The sequence below is a fragment of the Crinia signifera genome, chromosome 1 (genome assembly GCF_055691185.1).
Source record: "Crinia signifera chromosome 1, ASM5569118v1, whole genome shotgun sequence".
Lineage (NCBI taxonomy): Eukaryota > Metazoa > Chordata > Amphibia > Anura > Myobatrachidae > Crinia > Crinia signifera.
The window spans coordinates 114,317,187-114,340,874 of record NC_139217.1 but is presented as its reverse complement, the minus strand read 5'-3'; the positions used below and the strand labels follow the sequence as shown (position 1 = coordinate 114,340,874).

Genomic DNA, 23,688 nt, shown 5'->3' with positions numbered 1-23,688 from the left:
GCACATAATAAAGGCTTACATGCACATTCCTTTAGAATGACCTTATATAAACACAGACATAAATATTTAATGAGGAAGAAGGAGATATATAGGATTCCAGTAATCCAAGAATTCTTATACTTTTTACCAAATAGGTCAGTCATAATTTTATAGAAATGAAGACACCTACGGTTACTTTTATACACTATTCTTGGTTTTATACATTTTAAAATAAGAAGCATCACCACCTCCTGAACGATACAGTTACCTGAACATTTATTGCTAAAGCGTTACATACCCATACCAGATCGCTATATATAGTGCTCCCGCTAAGCTTATTTTGCAGGGCGCCGTGCCCGTTTTATTACCTACCAAATGCACACTGCCCTCTTATTTGCTCCCATCTGCTCTGGAGAGCAGCCCCCGCAGCCTGACATGCCGCTGAGCCTTAGCCTGAGCCTTAGCAGGGAGTGGTGGACCTGGAAGAGCTGACCACGCTGTAAAAAGCAGCTATCAGTTCTTCCGGTGCTCCCCGATGCGCTGAGCGTGGGAACAATGATGCCGCTGGTGACAGCTTTCTGACGCAGCCAGAGTTCTGCAGCTGGAGGACAGTACGACAATTTGCAGGTAAGGTCGGGATGGGTGCCGGCTGATGCCAAGTGCACGCTCCCGCAGCACCCATTTCCCACATGCTGTACACTTTTCCCCACTGGCCAGGCATCGTTGTCACTGGGGTTGGGATCGGGATCATTTGGTCTACAGCATGTTTGTCAACAAGCATTAGGTCGACACCACTAGGTCGATATGGGGAAAGGTCAACATGGTTCTAGGTCGATATGGGTTTAGGGCGACAGGTGATTAGGTCGACACAAGCATTAGTTCGACAGTGTCTAGGTTGACATGGGGTTTTTCACTGTTTTTTTTTACCCGAATGTCGACTCAGTAGACATGGACACAGTTTGAAGAGCACCGCATCCCTCGCTGCGCTCGGCACATTATTATATTCTGCTACCATGCCCTAGTGGATGGTAGGGCATGAAATAATGCCTATCAGCACGTCAGCTCAAAAAACAGTGAAAAACCCCATGTCAACCTTTTGACTGTCGACCTAATGACCTGTCAACCTAGACCCATGTCAACCCAATGCTGGTCGACCATCATACTGTAGACCAAATGACCATATCCCGTGTCACTGTACATGCATACATAGTGTTCCCACTAAGCTAAAGCTATGGGGGGTGAGAGAACTATTAACAACCCCAGATTTGCAGCAGCAGCCCCCCCCCCCCCCCCCAACTTTTTTTTGGGGGGGGGGGGGGGGGTAGATGAGAGGTGCTCAATCTGTATACAATATAATTACACTGGTTGAAGGCCCGCCAAAATTACAGCTTAGTCCCTCTCTGCTCCTACCTCCAATCTCAGTCTTCAAAGCTCCCTCTCTCCATATGCAGGAAGTTTGAAAAAGATAATTTTAGTTTTACTCTCAGTTAATGAGTAATTTGGGCTTTTGAGTAGCCTCTAGTGGTACTTTACCTCAAAAAGGTGAGGAGGATATATATATATATATATATATATTATTCATTGTGCAAAGTGGGAGTGGGCCAGGCATCTGCACCACCACTACCACCATAAAGACTGACCGAGCAGGAGAGAGGAGAGACCTGCAGTGCAAGACACAGGTTGTAGAGTACAGGGGACTGGGCATATTCTGGGTCTATATTACTACAAATAGTGTTATTTTTATAGCACTTGTCTCCTAACAACTTGTACAAATACTGTGCATAGGTTCCTCAGGTCACTGGCCACGTGACCTACTGTGGGGTAGTCTCTGCCATGGTAGTGGGTAGTCTCTGGCTTGGCTTCTGAGGAGCCTTCTGATCTGGGGATGCCTGCAAACATGCCTCATACTAGATCAGGGCTGGGCAATAGCGGCCCTCCAGCTGTTGATGAACTACACATCCCAGCATGCCTTGCATCAGTTTCAGCATGGCCACATAGCAAAACTGATGCAAAGCATCCTAGGATGTGTAGTTTATAAACCGCTGGAGGGCCACTATTGCCCAGCCCTGTACTAGATGATTCAGTGGCACAAATAAATATCCAGCAGTAGATTACATGACCAACAGAAACTGCTAAAAAATGTAAGTTCAAACTATTTGAACTGGAAGTGCAATATGTATGGCTGCCTGGATGGTTTGTTCATCATTGTCTTAAGAGAGAGAGAGAGAGAGAGAGAGAGAGAGAAAGAGAGATAGGGGGGTACCCTGTACATTAAAAGGAATTACCAATTTCTTGGAATTAAGTGAACGGTTTAAAAATGGTGTATAATATTGGTATATATATATATATATATATATATATATATATATATATATATATATATATACACACACACACACACACACACCAAATATTTCCTCCTACTGCCCTCCTTTCAGTCATATTCGTGATAATCTCTGCTTAGAATAGCATAGATTGATGGCTTGTGCTAGAGGCAATAAATGATATGACATCACTGGAACAGTGTATGATGTGTGGCAAGGGTCCAGATGTCCAGACATGACAATAAGCAGACATAAGCTACAGCAGTCAATTCCTCAAGCTAGCTTACCGCATGAACAAAGGAATGATATAAAACTAGGTCTAGCATGTTCATCCCCCTGTAATATACACAATTTAGCAAGAGAAAAATGTTTAAGCATTAGAGTGCCTATAAGTCTAAATTCTTTCCTGTTGCTGGATTCCGATAATGATCTGAAGACAAGCAGATGTATTAATCATTTATCCATGTACACAATGCTGAAATTAACTTGGCACATGAAGTAACTGAACACACAGACCAAAAAAAAAACCACTCAGACAGCGGCCAGCGCGCGTGTCATATTTGCACCTTTCAAAATGTGAGGCTCCTCTGTACAGTTACAGCCTGGGCACATAGCATTTACCCGATTTGCAAATAACACCATTATGCATGAGGGTGTGAATCGTTCGGTCTACAACAACTAGGTCAACACCACTAGGTTGACAGGCAGCAAGGTCGACATGGGTCTAGGTCGACATGACATTAGGTCAACACAAGCAAGGTCGACAGTCAAAAGGTTGACATGGGGTTTTTCCACTGTTTTTTTTGCCCGAATGTCGACACCGCATCCCCTCGCTTCGCTCGGCACACTATTTTATTCTCCCACCATGCCCTAGTGGATGGTAGGGCATGAAATACCGCCTGTCGGCACATGTCGGCTCAAAATGCAGTGAAAAACCCCATGTCGACCAAAGGGGTGTAGATTTGCCAGCAACGGTGCCAGAACCTGCACACCATTAACTTTCAGATTTTTCCTATGAAGCTGCAAACACATTCTGTGATTCCCTCATAAGTGCAGCATGTAGACACAATTACTAATGCCACAGCTAATTGGATTGATCCACATATTGTTACAGCCCACAGCATTGTTTCTTCTACTAGTCAGCTCCATTAAGTAGCTGAAAAAGGAATAAAATCTTTGAGAACAATCACCCAAAATACTACAGTTCTCCAAAATGTCGCAGCTACTTGGGTTGCGCAACGACAGGAAAATAAACACTCTCTTTACCAGAGAAATGTGCAACTGAACATTGGGAAAAGGGTCCTGCGAGGAGCTGCTACACAGGAGACGTGAGCCAAGAAAAGCAAAACGCTTTGGCCCTTATCCAGCACATAGTTTCCAGAAGCACATCAACACTCACCCGGCTCTGTACGGGAGACGCATGGAAATATCTGCCACTTGTAAACACTGAATTCACTTCTAGATCTGTGTCCCTACTAGGGTTGAAAGCACAGAATGATTGGGCTTTGGGGAGCCCCACTGACCTGAAACAGGAGGGAAAACAGAAAATCATCAGTTGCCTTTACATTAAAATAACATCACTACATACATTGAAACTTGTAAGCGTCTATAGGTCTGTCTAAAGAGAGAGAAGCCGTTTTAGACAATCTGTGATTTCTGATCTAAAGACTATATAAACGCACACTTCCACCCATCAAAGCCTAGCTACACACCATATTATATAAGTCTGCTTATAATTGTGGTCATTCACACAATAAGTGAATAGGATACCTAGAACTATTAGGGTCAGATGTATCAAGCTTCAAAAGTGATAAAATGGAGAGTGATAAACATCCAGCCAATCAGCTCTTACCTGTTATTTTTAAAACACAGCCTGTGACATGGCAGGTAGAAGCTAATTGGCTGGCTGTTTATCACTCTCCATTGTATCACTTTTGAAGCTTGATACATCTGGCCCTTAATATGTAAAACCACTTCATTAGCTGCGGCAAAAATCAAAAATGTTAAATGAATATGGTTATATATGTTTATTACAAGAAATCTCTCTGTACTACAGCACGTTAACGTACCACAGTACTTATTGGCTATTAACCCCTTCCCGACATTTGACGTACATTTACGTCATGGCCGGGAGGTACTTCCCGACACATGGCATAAATGTACGTCATGAGTTTAAACTGTCACTGCGTCTCGAGACGCAGTGACAGAGGGACGATGTCTGCTGTCCCTGACAGCAGACATGTCCCTGCATGCCCAGGGGGGGCTGCGATGCCGCCCCCCCGTCGGCGATCGCTGTGATTGGCTGTTCAGTGTGAACAGCCATTCACAGCGTTTTCCTGTGTTACCAGCGAATCGGACGCTCGGTAACACAGGTGTCAATCACCGCCGGGCGTCAGGGGGCATGAGGGGGTCATCGGTGACGATGACACCTCACCCCACCCTCACCCCACCTGCCCCCAAGGCTGTGATTGGTCCGTGGGACCCACGGACCAATCACAGCCAAGGCGCGACATTTAAACTGACGGTGACTGCGCTGCAGACGCCATTCCGGTCTGGAATAGCGTGCAGAACGGTCACCGTGCCTGCCTGCCGTGAATACCGACCTGATCCTTGCTAATACTTACCTGATCCTTGCAAATACCTTACCTGATCACCTTATCACTGCTTGTAGCGTGCTGGACGCTTCCTGGATCTGACTTCCTGAGACTTCCTGCTGCTGCTGCAGTGTGATAGAGAGATAGAGAGATAGAGAGAGAGATAGAGAGAGATAGAGAGAGATAGAGAGATAGTGACAGAGAGAGCTATATTTTGTGTCTGCTACCCCCCCTTTTTGGGGGTGCAGGGGTTTTCTATATATAAATAACTGTCAGTGCTGCTGCTGCAGTGTCATACAGTGATAGATAGTGATAGATAGTGATAGATAGTGAGAGGTAGAGAGATAGAGAGATTTGTGTCTGCTACCCCCCCTTTTTGGGGGTGCAGGGGTTTTATTTTATATATATAACTGTCAGTGCTGCTGCTGCAGTGTCATAGAGTGATAGATAGTGATAGATAGTGAGAGATAGAGAGATAGAGAGAGATAGTGACAGAGAGTGATAGAGAGTGTATATTTTGTGTCTGCTACCCCCCCTTTTTGGGGGTGCAGTTTTTTTTTATACATATAACTGTCAGTGCTGCTGCTGCAGTGTCCTAGAGTGATAGATAGTGAGAGATAGAGAGATAGAGAGAGATAGTGACAGAGAGTGATAGAGAGTGTATATTTTGTGTCTGCTACCCCCCCTTTTGTGCTGATCAGTATATCTGTGCTGATCAGCAACTTTTTGGGGGCGCAGAGGTTTTTTTTTTTATATATATACCTGTCAGTTGCTGCCAGTTGCACTGTCAGTTGCACCAAAGGTTGTGCACCTGCTGTCCCTCACTGGTAATCAGTGTCGCATCACTGATAACCTTTTTTTTTTTTTGTGAGTGCTGTGGGGACTTTTTTTAATTTTTTTTTTACACACACTGATTTTGTGGGTGTCCTGTGGCCACTGTGCGCCGATCAGTGACGTACATCACTGATCAGCTTTTTCGGCACAGGGTTGATCTATTTTTTATTTTTTTTTTATCAGATTCCTGTTGCCTTTGAGCGCTGTTCAGTGACAGACGTTACTGACCAACATCTGTGCTCAATTTTTGGCGCAGGACCTTTTTTTTTTTTTTTAACCCCTTCAATTTTTTATTTTTAACCCCTTCATTTTTTTTTTTTTTTTATTGGTATAAAGTATTTTTTTTTTCTGCACCACATACACACTACACACTACATACCCCCCGGATTGAAATAAAGTTTGTACCCCCCCCTACACTATACACGTGTTGAAACATTTCACTACCAGTAACACAAAAATAAAAATGGCATCCCAAATGTCCTCCCAAATGTCCTCCCAAATGTCCTCCCAGTCATCCAGGAGAATGTATTCAGTGGAGGAGGCATATGCCATGCTTGCCTCTGACTCTGACACAGCCAGTGAGGGAAGCGGGGAATTTGAAGGATTCGTCTTAAGCTCCTCTTCCTCCTCTGGTGATGAGGGACCCCCTCAAAGACGCCCCCGTAGATCAGCTGAGATTCCCCCCCCAATAATTGATCTAGTATGGACCCCACCACCAGACAATTTTGAGCCCCAGGTTCCTGAGTTTTTGGCCATGCCAGGAATCCAATTTGATTCCACAGGTCTCAGAGAAATTGACTTTTTCAAATTATTTTTCTCTGATGATTTTATAAATTTAATGGTGGACCAAACTAATTTATATGCCCAGCAGTTTATTGCTCAAAACCCCACGTCATCATTTGCTAGGTGGACCCCTGTAGATGCAGTAGAGATGATGACGTTTTGGGGTCTGGTGTTTCATATGGGCATAGTAAAAAAGCCAGAAATTAGGCAATATTGGAGTACAGATGTTCTGTACAGTACTCCATTTTACCGTATGGCCATGCCCCGGACTCGATTTGAGACAATTCTTAAATTTATACATTACACCGATAATGCACAGTGCCCACCCAGAGATGATCCCACCTTTGACCGGCTATTCAAAGTCAGGCCGGTCATTGATCATTTCAGTGCCAAATTTGAAGAGGTGTACATCCCTGAAAAATTTATTTGTATCGACGAGTCCCTTATACATTTTAAAGGAAGGGTTAAATTCCGCCAGTACCTTCCCAGTAAGAGGGCAAGGTATGGCATAAAAATGTATAAGCTGTGTGAAAGCACCTCAGGGTACACCCACAGGTTTAGGGTTTATGAAGGGAAGGATTCAAGAATTCAACCGCCAGAATGCCCCCCCTCCCTCGTAGGTGTTAGTGGGAAAATTGTCTGGGATTTAGTGCACCCCTTCCTGGATAAAGGTTATCACCTCTATGTGGATAACTTTTACACTAGCATCCCCCTGTTTAAGGCCCTTGGTTCAAGAGGTACACCAGCTTGCGGTACTGTGCGCAAGAACCAAAGAGGCCTCCCAAAAACGCACATTGCCCAAGTAATGAGAAGGGGTGAAAGCAGGGGAATATGCAACGAAAATATGTTGTTGGTCAAATATAAGGACAAGAGGGATGTCCTTATACTGACAACAATTCACGGAGACAGTACCACCTCCGTCCCTGTACGAGGTACCAGTACCCACACTTCCAAACCTAATTGTATCCTGGATTACAATAGGTACATGGGCGGAGTGGATCTTTCAGATCAGGTACTGAAGCCGTACAGTGCCCTGCGGAAAACAAAAATCTGGTACAAGAAGGTGGCCGTGTATATCATCCAGATGGCACTGTATAACTCTTACGTGCTATTCCGTTCTACCGGCCAGAGGGGGACATTTATGCACTTTCAAGAGGAAGTCATAAAGGGCCTAATATTTGGGAACCAGCAGGCAGAGGGCCCCAGTACTTCTAGTACTGGCCCCCGTATTGTACCAGGGCAGCATTTTCCTGATGAAATCCCCTCCACTGGAAAAAAGGGCAGGACACAAAAAAGGTGCAAAGTTTGCTATAAAAAGGGAATAAGAAAGCAAACTATTTTCCAGTGTGACACTTGCCCCGACAAACCCGGCCTATGTATAAAGGAGTGTTTTAAAATATACCACACATCTATGGAATATTAGGTTCATAATTTCACCGTGCTTCGGGGGTCTTGCTAATGCCACATAGCACCCACCATTCATTCCACCAGAATCTGAGCCGCAAAATCCAAAAATCACTCCTTCCCTTCTGAGTCCTGCCATGCACCCAACTGGTATTTTTTGGTCACACATGAGGCATTGCCGTACTCGGGAGAAATTGGGGCACAGATTTTGGGGTGCTTTGTCTCCTTCATTCCTTGTGAAAATGAAAAATTTTGAGCCAGAACTGCATTTTTGTGTAAAAAAATGTAATTTTTCATGTTCACTGCCCAGTTTTATCAAAATTGGTGAAACCCCTGGGGGTTTGAAATGTACACTATACCCCTAGATGAATTCCCTGAGGGGTGTAGTTTGCAAAATGGGGTCACTTGTGGGGGGGTTCCACTGTATTGGTGCTTTGGGGGTCTTGCTAATGCGACATAGCACCCACCATCATTCCACCAGAATTTGTGCTGCAAAATCCAAATATCACTCCTTCCCTTCTGAGTCCTGCCACTTTTTGGTCACACATGAGGCATTGCCGTACTCGGGAGAAATTGGGGCACAGATTTTGGGGTGCTTTGTCTCCTTCATTCCTTCTGAAAATGAAAAATTTTGAGCCAGAACTGCATTTTTGTGTAAAAAAATGTAATTTTTCATTTTCACTGCCCACTTGTATCAAAATTGGTGAAACCCCTGGGGGTTTGAAATGTACACTATACCCCTAGATGAATTCCCTGAGGGGTGTAGTTTGCAAAATGGGGTGACTTGTGGGGGGGTTCCACTGTATTGGTGCAACATAGCACCCACCATTCATTCCACCAGAATCTGTGCTGCAAAATCCAAAAATCACTCCTTCCCTTCTGAGTCCTGCCATGCACCCAACTGGTATTTTTTGGTCACATGTGAGGCATTGCCGTACTCGGGAGAAATTGGGGCACAGATTTTGGGGTGCTTTTTCTCCTTCATACCTTCTGAAAATGAAAAATTTTGAGCCAGAACTGCATTTTTGTGTAAAAAATGTAATTTTTCATTTTCACTGCCCACTTGTATCAAAATTGGTGAAACCCCTGGGGGTTTTAAATGTACACTATACCCCTAGATGAATTCCCTGAGGGGTGTAGTTTGCAAAATGGGGTCACTTGTGGGGGGGTTCCACTGTATTGGTGCTTGGGGGGTCTTGCTAATGCGACATAGCACCCACCAAAATTCCACCAGAATCTGAGCTGCAAAATCCAAAAATCACTCCTTCCCTTTTGAGTCCTGCCATGCACCCAACTGGTATTTTTTGGTCACATGTGAGGCATTGCCGTACTCGGGAGAAATTGGGGCACAGATTTTGGGGTGCTTTTTCTCCTTCATACCTTCTGAAAATGAAAAATTTTGAGCCAGAACTGCATTTTTGTGTAAAAAATGTAATTTTTCATGTTCACTGCCCACTTGTATCAAAATTGGTGAAACCCCTGGGGGTTTGAAATGTACACTATACCCCTAGATGAATTCCCTGAGGGGTGTAGTTTGCAAAATGGGGTCACTTGTGGGGGGGTTCCACTGTATTGGTGCTTGGGGGGTCTTGCTAATGCGACATAGCACCCACCAAAATTCCACCAGAATCTGAGCTGCAAAATCCAAAAATCACTCCTTCCCTTCTGAGTCCTGCCATGCACCCAACTGGTATTTTTTGGTCACATGTGAGGCATTGCCGTACTCGGGAGAAATTGGGGCACAGATTTTGGGGTGCTTTTTCTCCTTCATACCTTCTGAAAATGAAAAATTTTGAGCCAGAACTGCATTTTTGTGTAAAAAAATGTAATTTTTCATTTTCACTGCCCACTTGTATCAAAATTGGTGAAACCCCTGGGGGTTTGAAATGTACACTATACCCCTAGATGAATTCCCTGAGGGGTGTACTTTGCAAAATGGGGTGACTTGTGGGGGGGTTCCACTGTATTGGTGCAACATAGCACCCACCATTCATTCCACCAAAATCTGTGCTGCAAAATCCAAAAATCACTCCTTCCGTTCTGAGTCCTGCCATGCACCCAACTGGTATTTTTTGGTCACATGTGAGGCATTTCCGTACTCGGGAGAAATTGGGGCACAGATTTTGGGGTGCTTTTTCTCCTTCATACCTTCTGAAAATGAAAAATTTTGAGCCAGAACTGCATTTTTGTGTAAAAAAATGTAATTTTTCATTTTCACTGCCCACTTGTATCAAAATTGGTGAAACCCCTGGGGGTTTGAAATGTACACTATACCCCTAGATGAATTCCCTGAGGGGTGTAGTTTTCAAAATGGGGTGACTTGTGGGGGGGTTCCACTGTATTGGTGCTTGGGGGGTCTTGCTAATGCGACATAGCACCCACCAAAATTCCACCAGAATCTGAGCTGCAAAATCCAAAAATCACTCCTTCCGTTCTGAGTCCTGCCATGCACCCAACTGGTATTTTTTGGTCACATGTGAGGCATTGCCGTACTCGGGAGAAATTGGGGCACAGATTTTGGGGTGCTTTTTCTCCTTCATACCTTCTGAAAATGAAAAATTTCGAGCCAGAACTGCATTTTTGTGTAAAAAATGTAATTTTTCATTTTCACTGCCCACTTGTATCAAAATTGGTGAAACCCCTGGGGGTTTGAAATGTACACTATACCCCTAGATGAATTCCCTGAGGGGTGTAGTTTTCAAAATGGGGTGACTTGTGGGGGGGTTCCACTGTATTGGTGCTTGGGGGGTCTTGCTAATGCGACATAGCACCCACCAAAATTCCACCAGAATCTGAGCCGCAAAATCCAAAAATCACTCCTTCCGTTCTGAGTCCTGCCATGCACCCAACTGGTATTTTTTGGTCACATGTGAGGCATTTCCGTACTCGGGAGAAATTGGGGCACATATTTTGGGGTGCTTTTTCTCCTTCATACCTTCTGAAAATGAAAAATTTTGAGCCAGAACTGCATTTTTGTGTAAAAAAATGTAATTTTTCATTTTCACTGCCCACTTGTATCAAAATTGGTGAAACCCCTGGGGGTTTGAAATGTACACTATACCCCTAGATGAATTCCCTGAGGGGTGTACTTTGCAAAATGGGGTGACTTGTGGGGGGGTTCCACTGTATTGGTGCAACATAGCACCCACCATTCATTCCACCAGAATCTGTGCTGCAAAATCCAAAAATCACTCCTTCCCTTCTGAGTCCTGCCATGCACCCAACTGGTATTTTTTGGTCACATGTGAGGCATTGCCGTACTCGGGAGAAATTGGGGCACAGATTTTGGGGTGCTTTTTCTCCTTCATTCCTTCTGAAAATGAAAAATTTTGAGCCAGAACTGCATTTTTGTGTAAAAAAATGTAATTTTTCATTTTCACTGCCCACTTGTATCAAAATTGGTGAAACCCCTGGGGGTTTGAAATGTACACTATACCCCTAGATGAATTCCCTGAGGGGTGTACTTTGCAAAATGGGGTCACTTGTGGGGGGGTTCCACTGTATTGGTGCTTTGGGGGTCTTGCTAATGCGACATAGCACCCACCAAAATTCCACCAGAATCTGAGCTGCAAAATCCAAAAATCACTCCTTCCCTTCTGAGTCCTGCCATGCACCCAACTGGTATTTTTTGGTCACATGTGAGGCATTGCCGTACTCGGGAGAAATTGGGGCACAGATTTTGGGGTGCTTTGTCTCCTTCATACCTTCTGAAAATGACAAATTTGGAGCCAGAACTGTATTTTTGTGTAAAAAAAATAATTTTTCATTTTCACTGCCCAGTTGTACCACAATTGGTGAAACCCCTGGGGGTTTGAAATGTACACTATACCCCTAGATGAATTCCCTGAGGGGTGTAGTTTGCAAAATGGGGTCACTTGTGGGGGGGTTCCTAACTTTTAGCATCTTATGGTGCCTAGAAACCTACATGGTGCCTAAAAAATAATCTCATAAAAAGGAGGCTCCAAAATCAAGTAGGTGCTCCTTCTATTATGAAGCCTGTGGTTTGGTCACCGTGCACACTAGGGCCACATATAGGATATTTATGAAAACAAAAGAATTGGGGGAATCAATTTTCAGTCACATTTCTCTAGTAAAATGTACTGTGTTCCTTAGAAAAATGTATTAAAATTGCAAATCTGCAAAAAAAAAGAAATTTTGAAATTTCACCTACACTTTGTTTTAATTCCTGTGAAACACCTAAAGGGTTAACAAACTTCCAAAATGCTGTTTTGAATACTGTGAGGGGTGCAGTTTTTGAAATGGCATCATTTATGGGGGTGTCTCACATACAAGTCCCTCAAAGTCACATCAGAACTGAACTGGTCCCTAAAAAAATCAGTGTTTGAAATTTTCTTGAAAATTTGAGAATTTGCTATTCATATTGTAAGCCTCCTAGTGTCCCAAAAAATTAAAAGGAAGTTGAAATAATGATGTCAACATAAAGTAGACATATGGTCTATGTTAGTTATTCACTATTTTGAGTGGTAAGATTATTTGTCTCACAAGCAGAAAATTTAACATTTTGCAAATCGCTAAATTTTCCATTTTTTCACGATATTTTGGTATTTTTCACAAAAAACACAGACTGTATCGACCCAAATTTACCACTAATTTGAAGTACAATGTGTCACGAAAAAACAATCTCAAAATCACTGGGATAAGTAAAAGCAAAAAAAAGTTATCCCCACTTAAGTGAGACATGTCAGATTTGAAAAAAAGGGCTCTGTCAGCAACGCAAAAACTGGCTCTGTCAGGAAGGGGTTAACATAATGGTTTCACAAACTAGGCTATGTGCACCCGTGGGGCTAATGTGTAAACGTGCTCTCACAGAATCACTGTCCTATGCCTCAGCTTGTCTCTGTGCAAAACCAGTTTCTGTCGTTTTTTTTGTTTGGTCTTGCACCCCAGATAGATTTGACAAAATGCATGCTTTTGGAATTAAGGATGTTCCTCTCACTGGTTAGTACATTTTGTTCAGCTTTTATACTAATTATTTTATGCTCTTGAGAACAGTCAAGAAATGGGTCACGGAGCTTTACATATGAAAGTACTAATATCATTACAATGTGTATACAATCCAAACAATTACTGCATACTCAACACTACTATAAACTGTAAAGCAGCTCTGTTTTACTATTTGCACTGCTCTCAGCTCAAAAGCCACCTGGTGTGTACCGGCCAGCGGTTTATCATTGCCGGCTGCTGCACCTCACCTGCTGATATCACCAGCAGATGAGCGACAGGGTAGACGGCTTTCCATAGCATCCTGCTATGTAAAGTTATCCTCCCCCTGTAAAAATCACTGGCCAGGGGGGAAATTGCTGTGTATATGCTCGGAGTGATTTTCAGGCTAGTGATTTTAACATCATCGCTGTCCATACACGCTGGGCACAAATGGCCAGTGTGAATGGACCTTAAAATTGAAGGCTTTCCCAAAGTTACTAAACTAAACTATTTGGTAGCACCGATGGGGGAAGCATCAAAAATTACTTTAGGGCAGGCATGTCCAAACTATGGCCCAACAGCTGTTGTGAAACTACAAGTCCCATCATGCCTTGCCACAGTTTGTCTATTAGGGAATGCTATAACTATGGCAAGTCATGCTGGGATGTGTAGTTTCACAACAGCTGGAGGGCCATCGTTTGGACATGCCTGCTTTAGGGGTTATGTCCATCATAGTTGCTCTTACCATTTGTTGCTGCATTACAGATTGAGGTTGTACCACAAATGACCATGCAGTTCCTCTGTCTACTAGGGTTTATTCCCACTGCAGCCTTAAAACGGTATTTTGCCGATTTTTGAGGGCAAAATACCGTTTAAGGCTGCAGTGGGAAAGCGCCAGAGTTGAAATACCGTTTAAAGTTAAACGGTATTTCAACCCGTTTTCAGAGCAGGGTTTTACACGGTAATCTACCGTTTAAGAGGCAATGGGAATGCCTCTTAAACGGTAGAGATGATGGCTGATTTTTTCAGCCATCATCTCCGTGTGTGTACGCTGCCGGGCTGAAAGATTAACCACTTTCAGCCCGGCGGTACGCCCCGCTGCCACCCCCCGCCCCCCCCCCCCTCCTGTCATACTCACTTGTCCACGCTGCCCCGCTGTGTCCGGCTGGCTGCTGCTGCGGCTGGATGCCGTTAGCGACGCTGGCCGGCTCCGGCCACATGCCCCACCTCCCTCCGTCCTGCTCCACGCGGAGCAGCACTGGCCACCAATGTTTTATTTTGTAAGCCAGTAATATATAGATTGCTGGCACATGCCAGCAATCTATATATTTCTGGAACCACTGGGCACCAATGACAAACCTAAGACAGTAATATATAGATTGCTGGCACATGCCAGCAATCTATATATATCTGGAACCACTGGGCACCAATGACAAACCTAAGCCAGTAATATATAGATTGCTGGCACATGCCAGCAATCTATTTATTACAGGCACCACTGGGCACCAATGATTTAGTTATTAGGCAGTAATATATACAAAGCTGGCACTGGCCAGCAATGTATATTTTACTGTCCACCATGGGTTAAATTGAGCCGACACATAGCACAAATGTTGACGGCTGCGGGATTTGTACGCACCACTGGCCCCTCCCCCTCCTTTTATTATGTGAAAACAGCTGTAGGTGTGCACCTTTTTAAGCCCATTAAAGTCACAGGCACTCATTTGTGCTGTAAAAACGTTTTGAAGAGCTAAAACGTTTTACCTGCAATGGGAATGGTACTTAAATGGCATTTAAAACTGTAATCTGCTGCAGTGGGAATGCTAAATACCGTTTAAGATTACCTGTAACTTAAAACGGGTCTGCAGTGGGAAAGCAGCATTAGAGAGTAGAGCAATATGTGCATGCATAATCAGGATTATGGTATACAGTCCTTAGTTCAACACCAAAATGTCGGACTCCAATTAGTGTAGCATTCTGCTCGCCATGCTTTAGGCCACTTTCCCATCCAAGTGGACTCCGACTTGGAATGAGAAGTATAAAAGTCCCCACCGCCCAAAAAAAAAGAAATTAAAAAATGTTGTCGACCTTTTGCTTGTGTATGTCGGCCTATGGATGGACACATATAACCAGCATAGTACAGCAGGGATCAGGTAAGGCCTGCTCCCCCACTGCTGGGTATAGTCAATAATATCTAAAAACTGTTACTTGGAGCCGTATTCTGGTTCACTCTCAGAGGCAAATTCCTTCTCAAATGGACAAAACCATGTGCACTGCAGGTGGGGCAGATGTAACTTGTGCAGAGAGAATTAGATTTGGGTGGGGTTTTACTTCAAAGCGAGATCTATATTGCAGCGTAAAAATAAAGCAGCCAGTATTTTCCCTGCACAGAAACAAAATAACTCACCCAAATCTAATTCTCTCTGCACATGTTACATCTGCCCCACCTGCAGTGCACATGGTTTTGTCCATTTAAGAAGGAATTTGCCTCTGAGAGTGAACCAGAATAAGGCCCTTGGTGACATATAAGCTTTTTTGGCTGTTTGAAATATTCACTTTTCTGCTCTATGGTGACAGCAGGAACAAACATTAAGAGACCACATTTCCCCACACGATCACTATTGTTACATAAAGGGAAGTGGTGGAGATTTCACTGCATGATAAATAGAATTCTAAATCTTTAACATTTTATTAAATGTAAAGTACTTATTCCAAAAGAACATTTATTAAGGTTGAGCTGCTTTGAAAATACAGTACCCCCCCCCCCCCCTTCTCTACCCTTAAATGCCGCAGTTTGCAATGTCTGAAGGAGACAGTTGCCACATTGTGGTATTCCTTGCAGAGGGCAGACATAATGCTCCCATATGCAAGTTCCATGTATCAAGGCATTTTATCAAATGAGGTTCCAGGTGTGTAACATAGAAAATATTGAAATTTCCTTATTTCATACATAAGACCTCTATACAGCTCTAAATACTGTACATGCCTACCTACGTGTCTGCTACAAAATACTGCAGATGTAGCTCACAATATACAGTATATGAAAGCAATGACAGGCAGTAAAATATCAAAACTATTTCCAGGATAGGTAATTAGAATGATCTTATTATATTCCTGCTGCCATTTGCTAGATGCTAGTTATATATATTTTTTTTGCTCTAAAAATTATTAAAATCACATGATTGTACCCTATCTCTCACAAGTGTATGGGCTGCACATTGACATAGATGCACTGAAGCATCGACTTGTGTTGGATGAGTGATAGAGGTACAGTCATGGGGCAGAAAGTAATGCCGCCCGAGTTCAGCGACAGTGCGGTATGCCGGTCAAAGTTAGATGTTTTTTAAAAGAGGCAATTGCTTACAAGGCATGGTTTCACCTTTTAAGTGATTTCCCTTTTAAAAAAAAAATAAACATCTGCGTTCGTCCAACATCCCGCACTGGTGCCGAACTCGGGTGCATTCTGCCCTAGCGGTCTGTTCCAGCTCTATGGGGGTTATTTTGGTTCACTCTTTCTGACAAATTCCTTCTTAGATGGACAAAACCATGTGCACTGCAGGGGAGCAGATATAAAAGGTACAGAGAGAGTTAGATTTGGGTGAGTTATTTTGTTTCTGTGCATGGAAAATACTGACTGCTTTATTTGTACACTGCAATATAGATCTCACTTTGAAGAAAAACCCCACCCAAATCTAATTATCTCTGCACATGTTACATCTGCCCCACCTGCAGTGCACATGGTTTTGTCCATCTAAAAAGGAATTAGTCAGTAAGAGTGAACCAAAATAACCCCCTATGTGAGGATTAGACGGAGGCTGCTATGCAATTGCCATACACCTGTGTCTGGCATGGAGAACCATCCGAAAAAAATTGTAGCACTTATTATAGGGCTTTGATATTCTATACCATGAGTTCTTAATTTTCTTCTTGTGGGGAGGGGGAGGCACATCCTTGGTGCAGCAGTGACAATCTATTAATCTGATCTGATGCGCAATTGAGCAGTTAAGACAAAAGGTGTGTAATTAAACCAGCAACTGTTTGAACCATTCGGGTTTGTTGCAGACATTTAAACCTTCTGCCAGCATCCTTTGCAAAATCGTCCAGTGTACATGCACCGTATTGTTGGTCTGGGAGTTCAAGGGAACCCGTTGCCTGCATTTCATCTCTATTGTATGCACCATAAGCGGGTGGGGGAAGTAAATAAAGTCAGGGGTTATTGCTTCCCTTATAAAATACAGATTTTCAGCATATGTCACTGTTTAAATTAATTTACATTGATGAGAAGTTAGATGGAGTTGGTATCAAATTTCTAGAGGGAAAAATGGACAAGTTGCCTATAGCAACGTAACCAGCTACTACCTGTCCATTTATAAAATGTATTTGATAAATGCTCATTTAGATGCTGGTTGGTTGCTGTAGGTACTTTCCACTATTTAGAAGGAGTGTAGGATCCTAAACTCATACTTACTGGATTCCAAAGTCCAGAACAGAAGGCTGCAGATATAAGGCCCTCCCACTAGGCCTTGCAATGCTAAAAGAAAAAAAAATTGAAGAAACATAAATGAAGAAAACAGTGATAATATACATTGTATACATTAATGCATTGCATGTATAAGGACAACTGAAATATACTAAATGACACACCGTCCCAAAATATTACAGATTTTTGGCTTGCAGCATCAGCAGAAATAACACAGGTTTACCACAGGACTAAAGGCCCATACACACTTGTAGATTTTAATTTCAAAAGACTTTGCCAAAATCTCTGATACATATATCTTTCACCAAAGTAGTGCGTACACACTGAACTATTTTTCCCAAAGAGCAAAAGATTTTCAGGAGGCAAAAGACTTTGCTGAAAATCTTTCATTATAAGGCTATTTACATAATAGGCAGGGTTTGAATTCCAAGGGTGGGAAGCAGGGTCCATTTTATTCAGTGCATTTCTTCCCCCCCCCCCCCCCCCCCCCCTACCCCGGACTCGGCCCCCACAGGGGCCTCTTCACAACCCTCACCCCCGGACTTGGCGGCGGCCACCGCATCACCTCTCCCCCCTCCCCCGGTGAGCAGCGAGGCCACCTCTCCCCGCCTGGGGCGCTGCCATGTATGGCACAGCCCTGGGTAAACGCCACCCCATGCCGCACCGCCAGAGTGAAATCACACCCACCTGCACGGCTGCGATTTCATTTGCTGCCGTGCACATAGGTAGAAACAAAATATACATTGGTGGGCAGGGGTGCCAGTTATATATACATTGCTGGCATGTGCCAGCAATGTATACATTACTGGCATATACATTACATTGGTGGGCAGTGGCTTATTAATAACGTTGTTTCAGTAATATATACAATGCTGGCATGTGCCAGCAATGTATATATTACTGCCTTAAAAAACATTGGTGGGCAGTGGCTGTGTCTATACTCAGCAGGGAGGAGGAGGGAGTGGCCAGTCAGCCGGGGGGCGGGGCGATCTGTCAGATGTGTGCTATGTCCGGGGCGCCCTGTCAGATGCCTGCTCTCCGTGCAGCAGTGTGAGCCACAGCAGACAGCGTTGGAGCGGGGCCGGGTGAGTATTGGCAGAGGGAGGGATTGGGGCGGTGCGGACGAGCAGGGCGGCGCTGGTGAGCGGTGTTGAGTATGTAGCAGGGGGAGGGAGGGAGTGTGCAGGGCGGTCAGCTGGGCTGAAAGTCTCTTATCTTTCAGCCCGGCGGCCGTACACACCTAGCAATGATGGCTGAAAAACCAGCCATCATCGCTAGATGTGCTGGTAAAACCAGCAGACTGCCCACTTTGCTAGCGATGATGCGGGAGCGCGCATCATCGCTAGTCGGCAATCTCTGGGGCATACACACTAGGCGATTTTCAGCTGAAAATCGCTCAAAACGGCTGTTTTGACCGATTTTCAGCTGAAAATCGTCAAGTGTGTATGGGCCTTAACTGAATAACTCCACGCACTTCACCTGGGAGTTAAATCGCAGTGATGGGAATTGTATTTCTCCCAATGACTTTCAAGCATAACCAATACTAGTTATTTTGTCCAAATGTCCTTGCCTTTTGCTAGAATATTAGATAACAATATGTAAAACAGTTGTACCCTATAAATAGCTTGTGATTGTGCTGTGAATGGCTGAATGTAGAAACCATAGCATAGTTATTTTACACTAAAAAAAATAATTGATTCTGATAAATGATTCTAAAGGCCCCCATCCACTAGGGAGATGTGTCTGAGCAATCAATTGGATGTGTTTTAGTTGCAATGTGGGCGGGACATTCCCAGAGGACAGGATCGCATAAGATGCATTGCATGCGGTCCTTTTGCATGCAATGTATCTCATGCGATAACAGGCTGCAACCAATATTCGTGGCAGCCAATGAGATCTTGGCATCGCAATCGCACAAAAATCACCTGCGATGTGCCAGTTTTCATGCGATCAGTTGCAGAAAAGCATTGCAATTGCATGAAAACAGGTCATACCGCACTAGTGGATGGGGCCTTAACATCAAGTATACAGTAGCATGTGAATTATGTGATACAGTATGTCTACAGTCACCTTCCGCCTGTAGCAATCAGCTAAAATGTTAGATCTATGTAATACTGTACACTGCCATCTGTATGTAACAGATGCTGGTGCTCCTAATAGTGGTCTTGGAAATACTCTGCCATATTCATTATAACAAAGGCAAATCAACTGTTAGAAAACCTAAACCAAGTGGAAGATTATTATATACAAAACAGTAAGGAAAAGTATTCATACACTGCAGGTTACCAAACCATGCAATTGCTTTGTGATTATATCATTTGGAGGGGAGGAACTCTCAGGCAATCAGCACAAATGTGGCAAATGTCTTTCTTGGATATGTATACACAGCTGATTGCCAGTCTGCTGGAGCAAAAACATTTTTTTATATTATTTTGCCCAAAACCCTGGAAACTTGCTTGTTACAGGTAACGCTTGCTTGTACTTTGACAACCACAAACTTGGAGTTACCTGTAGTCTGGGGTCTGCTCAGGAAAGGGACCTTTCTTTATTGGGTTTGCTGGTTTAAACCAAATAAAATATATATATATATATTTTTTACATTTTTATATATTTGTTGTGACTTCTTCATAAAAAGGGAATCCCTGAATGCCACATTCTTGTTGCTTGTGTTCTTTTTCTAAAAGTAAGCTGAGCCAATTCAGTAAATCACTCACACACACACCCAAGATATGGGAAGGTAAACAGATAAGAAAGGTGCTAAGTCTACCTAGAATCAAGATTCTCTCCAAAAATTTGCTCATCCTATTGTATTTCCCATTATTTAACAACTTTGGACTTGCTCAATTATCTTCAGCTAGTGTAGAATTTTTGTTACTTGTTTCCTAGCACGGCGCCACCAATGTAGATTGTATGACATTGGGTGTGTAAAATCGGTCGCATCGCATGCGTCCAGAACGCATGCGATGCGACCGATTTGACCTGATTTTTAGTTGTACAGCCACCCTGAAGGCTGATTCCTATGTGAAATGCCCCCCCAGAACCGATTTTTCATTGAATACCCACCCCGATGGGTAATTACTATGACAAATCCCCCCCCCCCCCATTGTTAACGCCACGATCAACGCCAACCCGAAGCGTGGCGAGCCCGCGAGGGGCGGCGGTACGCGTCCTCCGACCTTTTCATACCCCCACTATCCACGTTGGCGTGGAGTTGATTTTATATAGTGTGGCGAGCGCAGCGAGCCCCACGAGGGGACACGCATTACTTCACATGTATTCCGCGTGCGCTCGCCGTGCTTCGGACTCAGTGGCTCGCCACACTATATAGAATCAACTCCACGCCGACATGTATAGTGGGGGTATAAAAAAGGTCGGAGGACGCGTACCGCTGCGCTCGCCACGCTTCGGGTTTGCGTTGATCGTGTCATGGCGCTAACAATGGGGGGGCTTTTGACATACTAATTAACCATCATGGTGGGTATACAATTAAAAAAAAAAAATCAGAACTGGGGGGGCATTTTACATTGTAATCTGCCATCAGGGTGGCTGTACAATGTAAAATCAGGTCGGTCACGTCGCATCGCATGGCATGCCATTGTAATGGCATGCGATGCGACCGATTTTAAAATTGTAGGGGAACGTCTTTAAACCCCGAAAATCGGGTCCCATCCCATACCTTAAGTTATGGTATGCGATGGGACCCGACGGGCGCCGTGCTAGGAAACAAGTACCTTTTTTTGGGGTTTATTTGAAGCTTTGAAACAGACCGGGAACTGAATTCTAAACCATGGTTTAAACCAGCTAACCCTGTATTATTTTCTAACCTCCAACATAAGACCACTTTATTAACTTTAGGGTTTGAGACAATGGTGTGAACTGGTATCAGGACTCTATACTATTTACTTTGAGGTTTGAGAATTAGAGTCCTGATACCAGTTCACACCATTGTCTCAAACCCTAAAGTTAATAAAGTGGTCTTATGTTGGAGGTTAGAAAATAAGGGACTCACTCAGCCACCCTGATCCATATCGGTATGTTTCACCCATCCGGAGGGTCATTCCTTTATTAAAGTCTATTAGTGATTGGGATCACATTTCACACATAATCGGTTCAGATACACTATCGGAATAAAGACTAATTACATATACTTATAAAAAATAAATCCTCTAATTAAGGAAATAAGTACTACAGCAGAGGTTCCCAAACGCGGTCCTCAAGGCACCCCAACGGTCCAGGTTTTAGGTATATCCATGGCTCAGCACAGATGGTTAAATCAGACTGACTGAGTTACTAATTAAGTCACCTGTGGCCAAGCATGGATATACTTAATACCTGGACCATTGGGGTGCCTTGAGGACTGCGTTTGGGAACCTATGTACTACAGTATTAATTATCGTTACATTTGCAAGATGCAACGTGAATTAATCGTTCAAATTTCCTTACAAGTTAAAAACATCTCTTATTGCTTAAAGATTAATATCAAACCCCTGATGAAGTCTCATAAAGAGACGAAACGTGTCGGGTTCTTGGTATGAATCGTTTTTTCCCTACGGGAATCTTTAACACACAAGGCCGGTGTGGCCTTTCCCAATCTTTCCACCATATTGGTATGGTAAACCCTATACCATAGGATCACACCCTAAACTATACAATACACAAAGCTAGACGGGCTTCCCCCGATAAAGGCATTACCCTAGCGACTCCTAGTGTCCAGTTGTCTGGGATCTGATCCCTACAGGTGTTATTCATTACACCAAGCTAAAAAACGGCTTCCCCTAGAATCATCTATTTAGGGGCCCTGTGAGCTCTAATTTCAAGGACTCCATCCCCACAGAAAATACTCTCAAATCACATCGAGTCACTAAGCCAGCTTGGCTTTCACCGGTTTTACAATCTACGGATTTTACCGTTACCCTGTATGGATTCTAAACGCTGAATAGACCATACATTTAAAATATTCTGTCTTACCCCTGAAGAAGTCGTTCTGACAAAACGCGTTGGGTTTCAATAAAGAACTTTTACCGTGAACAGATTCCACGTTTCATTCGGGAAGGGGACATTGAATTGTTGTTACAAATGTGATTAGTGTCTTACGCAGTAAGAAATCTGTATTGAAGTGACTAGGTGGTACTAAGCTCAGCGCTCTCCGATAAACCCCCTTTTTTTGTACCTTTTGCCAGACTCCCACTAACAGGGGAGTCTTATCGGAGTAGCAGCTAATATCTACACTTTCTAGCGCAAGACGAGGTCCATATCGTGTGTGTGTGTGTGTGTGAACATATGTGAACTGCAAACGTGCAATTTTTTTAACTCGAAATCTATAGTAGTTTAAAAAAAAAATATCAATAACTTTACCATTTAAAATATTGCAATACAATATCTATCTATATCGAGAGAGAGAGAGAGAGAGAGAGAGAGAGAGAGAGAGAGAGAGAGAGAGAGAGAGAGAGAGAGAGAGAGAGAGAGAGAGAGAGAGAGAGAGAGAGAGAGAGAGAGAGAGAAGATTCTTAAAGGAAAAATTGGTCAACAATTTAGTGTTTAAAACATCATTACTGTGCAATTAGCACTTTCTAGTCGTTTGCATGTTACTTCAAACCAGTGTGTTAATTGCACAGTAATATAATTTCATAGTACATCTAAAGGTGCGTATACACTGTTAGATCTGGCAAGACTTTTTCTTTTCGATTTCCACTATACGTGAACACGCATTGGGATCGAATCTGCATCGAATGCGGATAAAAGCATTTGGCATAAAATTTCGATGTCATTTTCTATTCGATTTTGCGTCTATAAGTAAGATGGATGGAAAACTAGTGCAGATCTCACAGTGTGTACCCTCTACAGTCACATAACATATGCTATACAAACAACATTAAGCAGGTCAACTGTTATCAGTAGACAAGGTACCTAATAATTGTACTAACCAAAATACAAAGATATAATGAAATCTTGCATACATTTTATTTTTTTGTTTATATGAAAGCATTGGAGAAACAGAATTCAGCAAATGGCTTCATTTATTCACCACCAGATTATTAAATGTAGTGTTCATTCTAGCACCCGCTATCTTTGAAAACCCATGCAGTTCCTCTTTCCTGCACAGTGTGGTCTGTATATCAGCATTGATATGCAAACCAGACCTGTGCTGGAAACAACACAGCAGATAGCAACACCCCAGGCAGGGAACAGGAACTGCATGGGTTTTCAAAGATGGCAGGTGCTAGAATGAACACTAAAATGCATTCAATTTACTTCGTTAACCAACAAAGTACCAGAATACTATAGTCGTACTAGCTTTAGATAAATTTAAAAGGGGGTAATTCAATGGTTACAGGGGAATTTAGCT

General features: G+C 43.3%; 1 protein-coding gene across 2 annotated transcripts in view; it reads right to left on the bottom strand.

Moving 5' to 3' along the window:
- TMEM131L (transmembrane 131 like) overlaps positions 1 to 23,688 on the bottom strand; it is a 132,439-nt gene that overhangs the window by 90,802 nt on the left and 17,949 nt on the right. For both annotated transcript variants that reach the window (XM_083171894.1, XM_083171903.1), the window contains exons 4-5: positions 17,331 to 17,393; positions 3,703 to 3,826 (exon numbers count right to left, since the gene is read on the bottom strand). In XM_083171894.1, the coding sequence (XP_083028020.1) occupies positions 3,703 to 3,826; positions 17,331 to 17,393 (187 nt within the window). The remainder of the gene's footprint in view (positions 1 to 3,702; positions 3,827 to 17,330; positions 17,394 to 23,688) is intronic.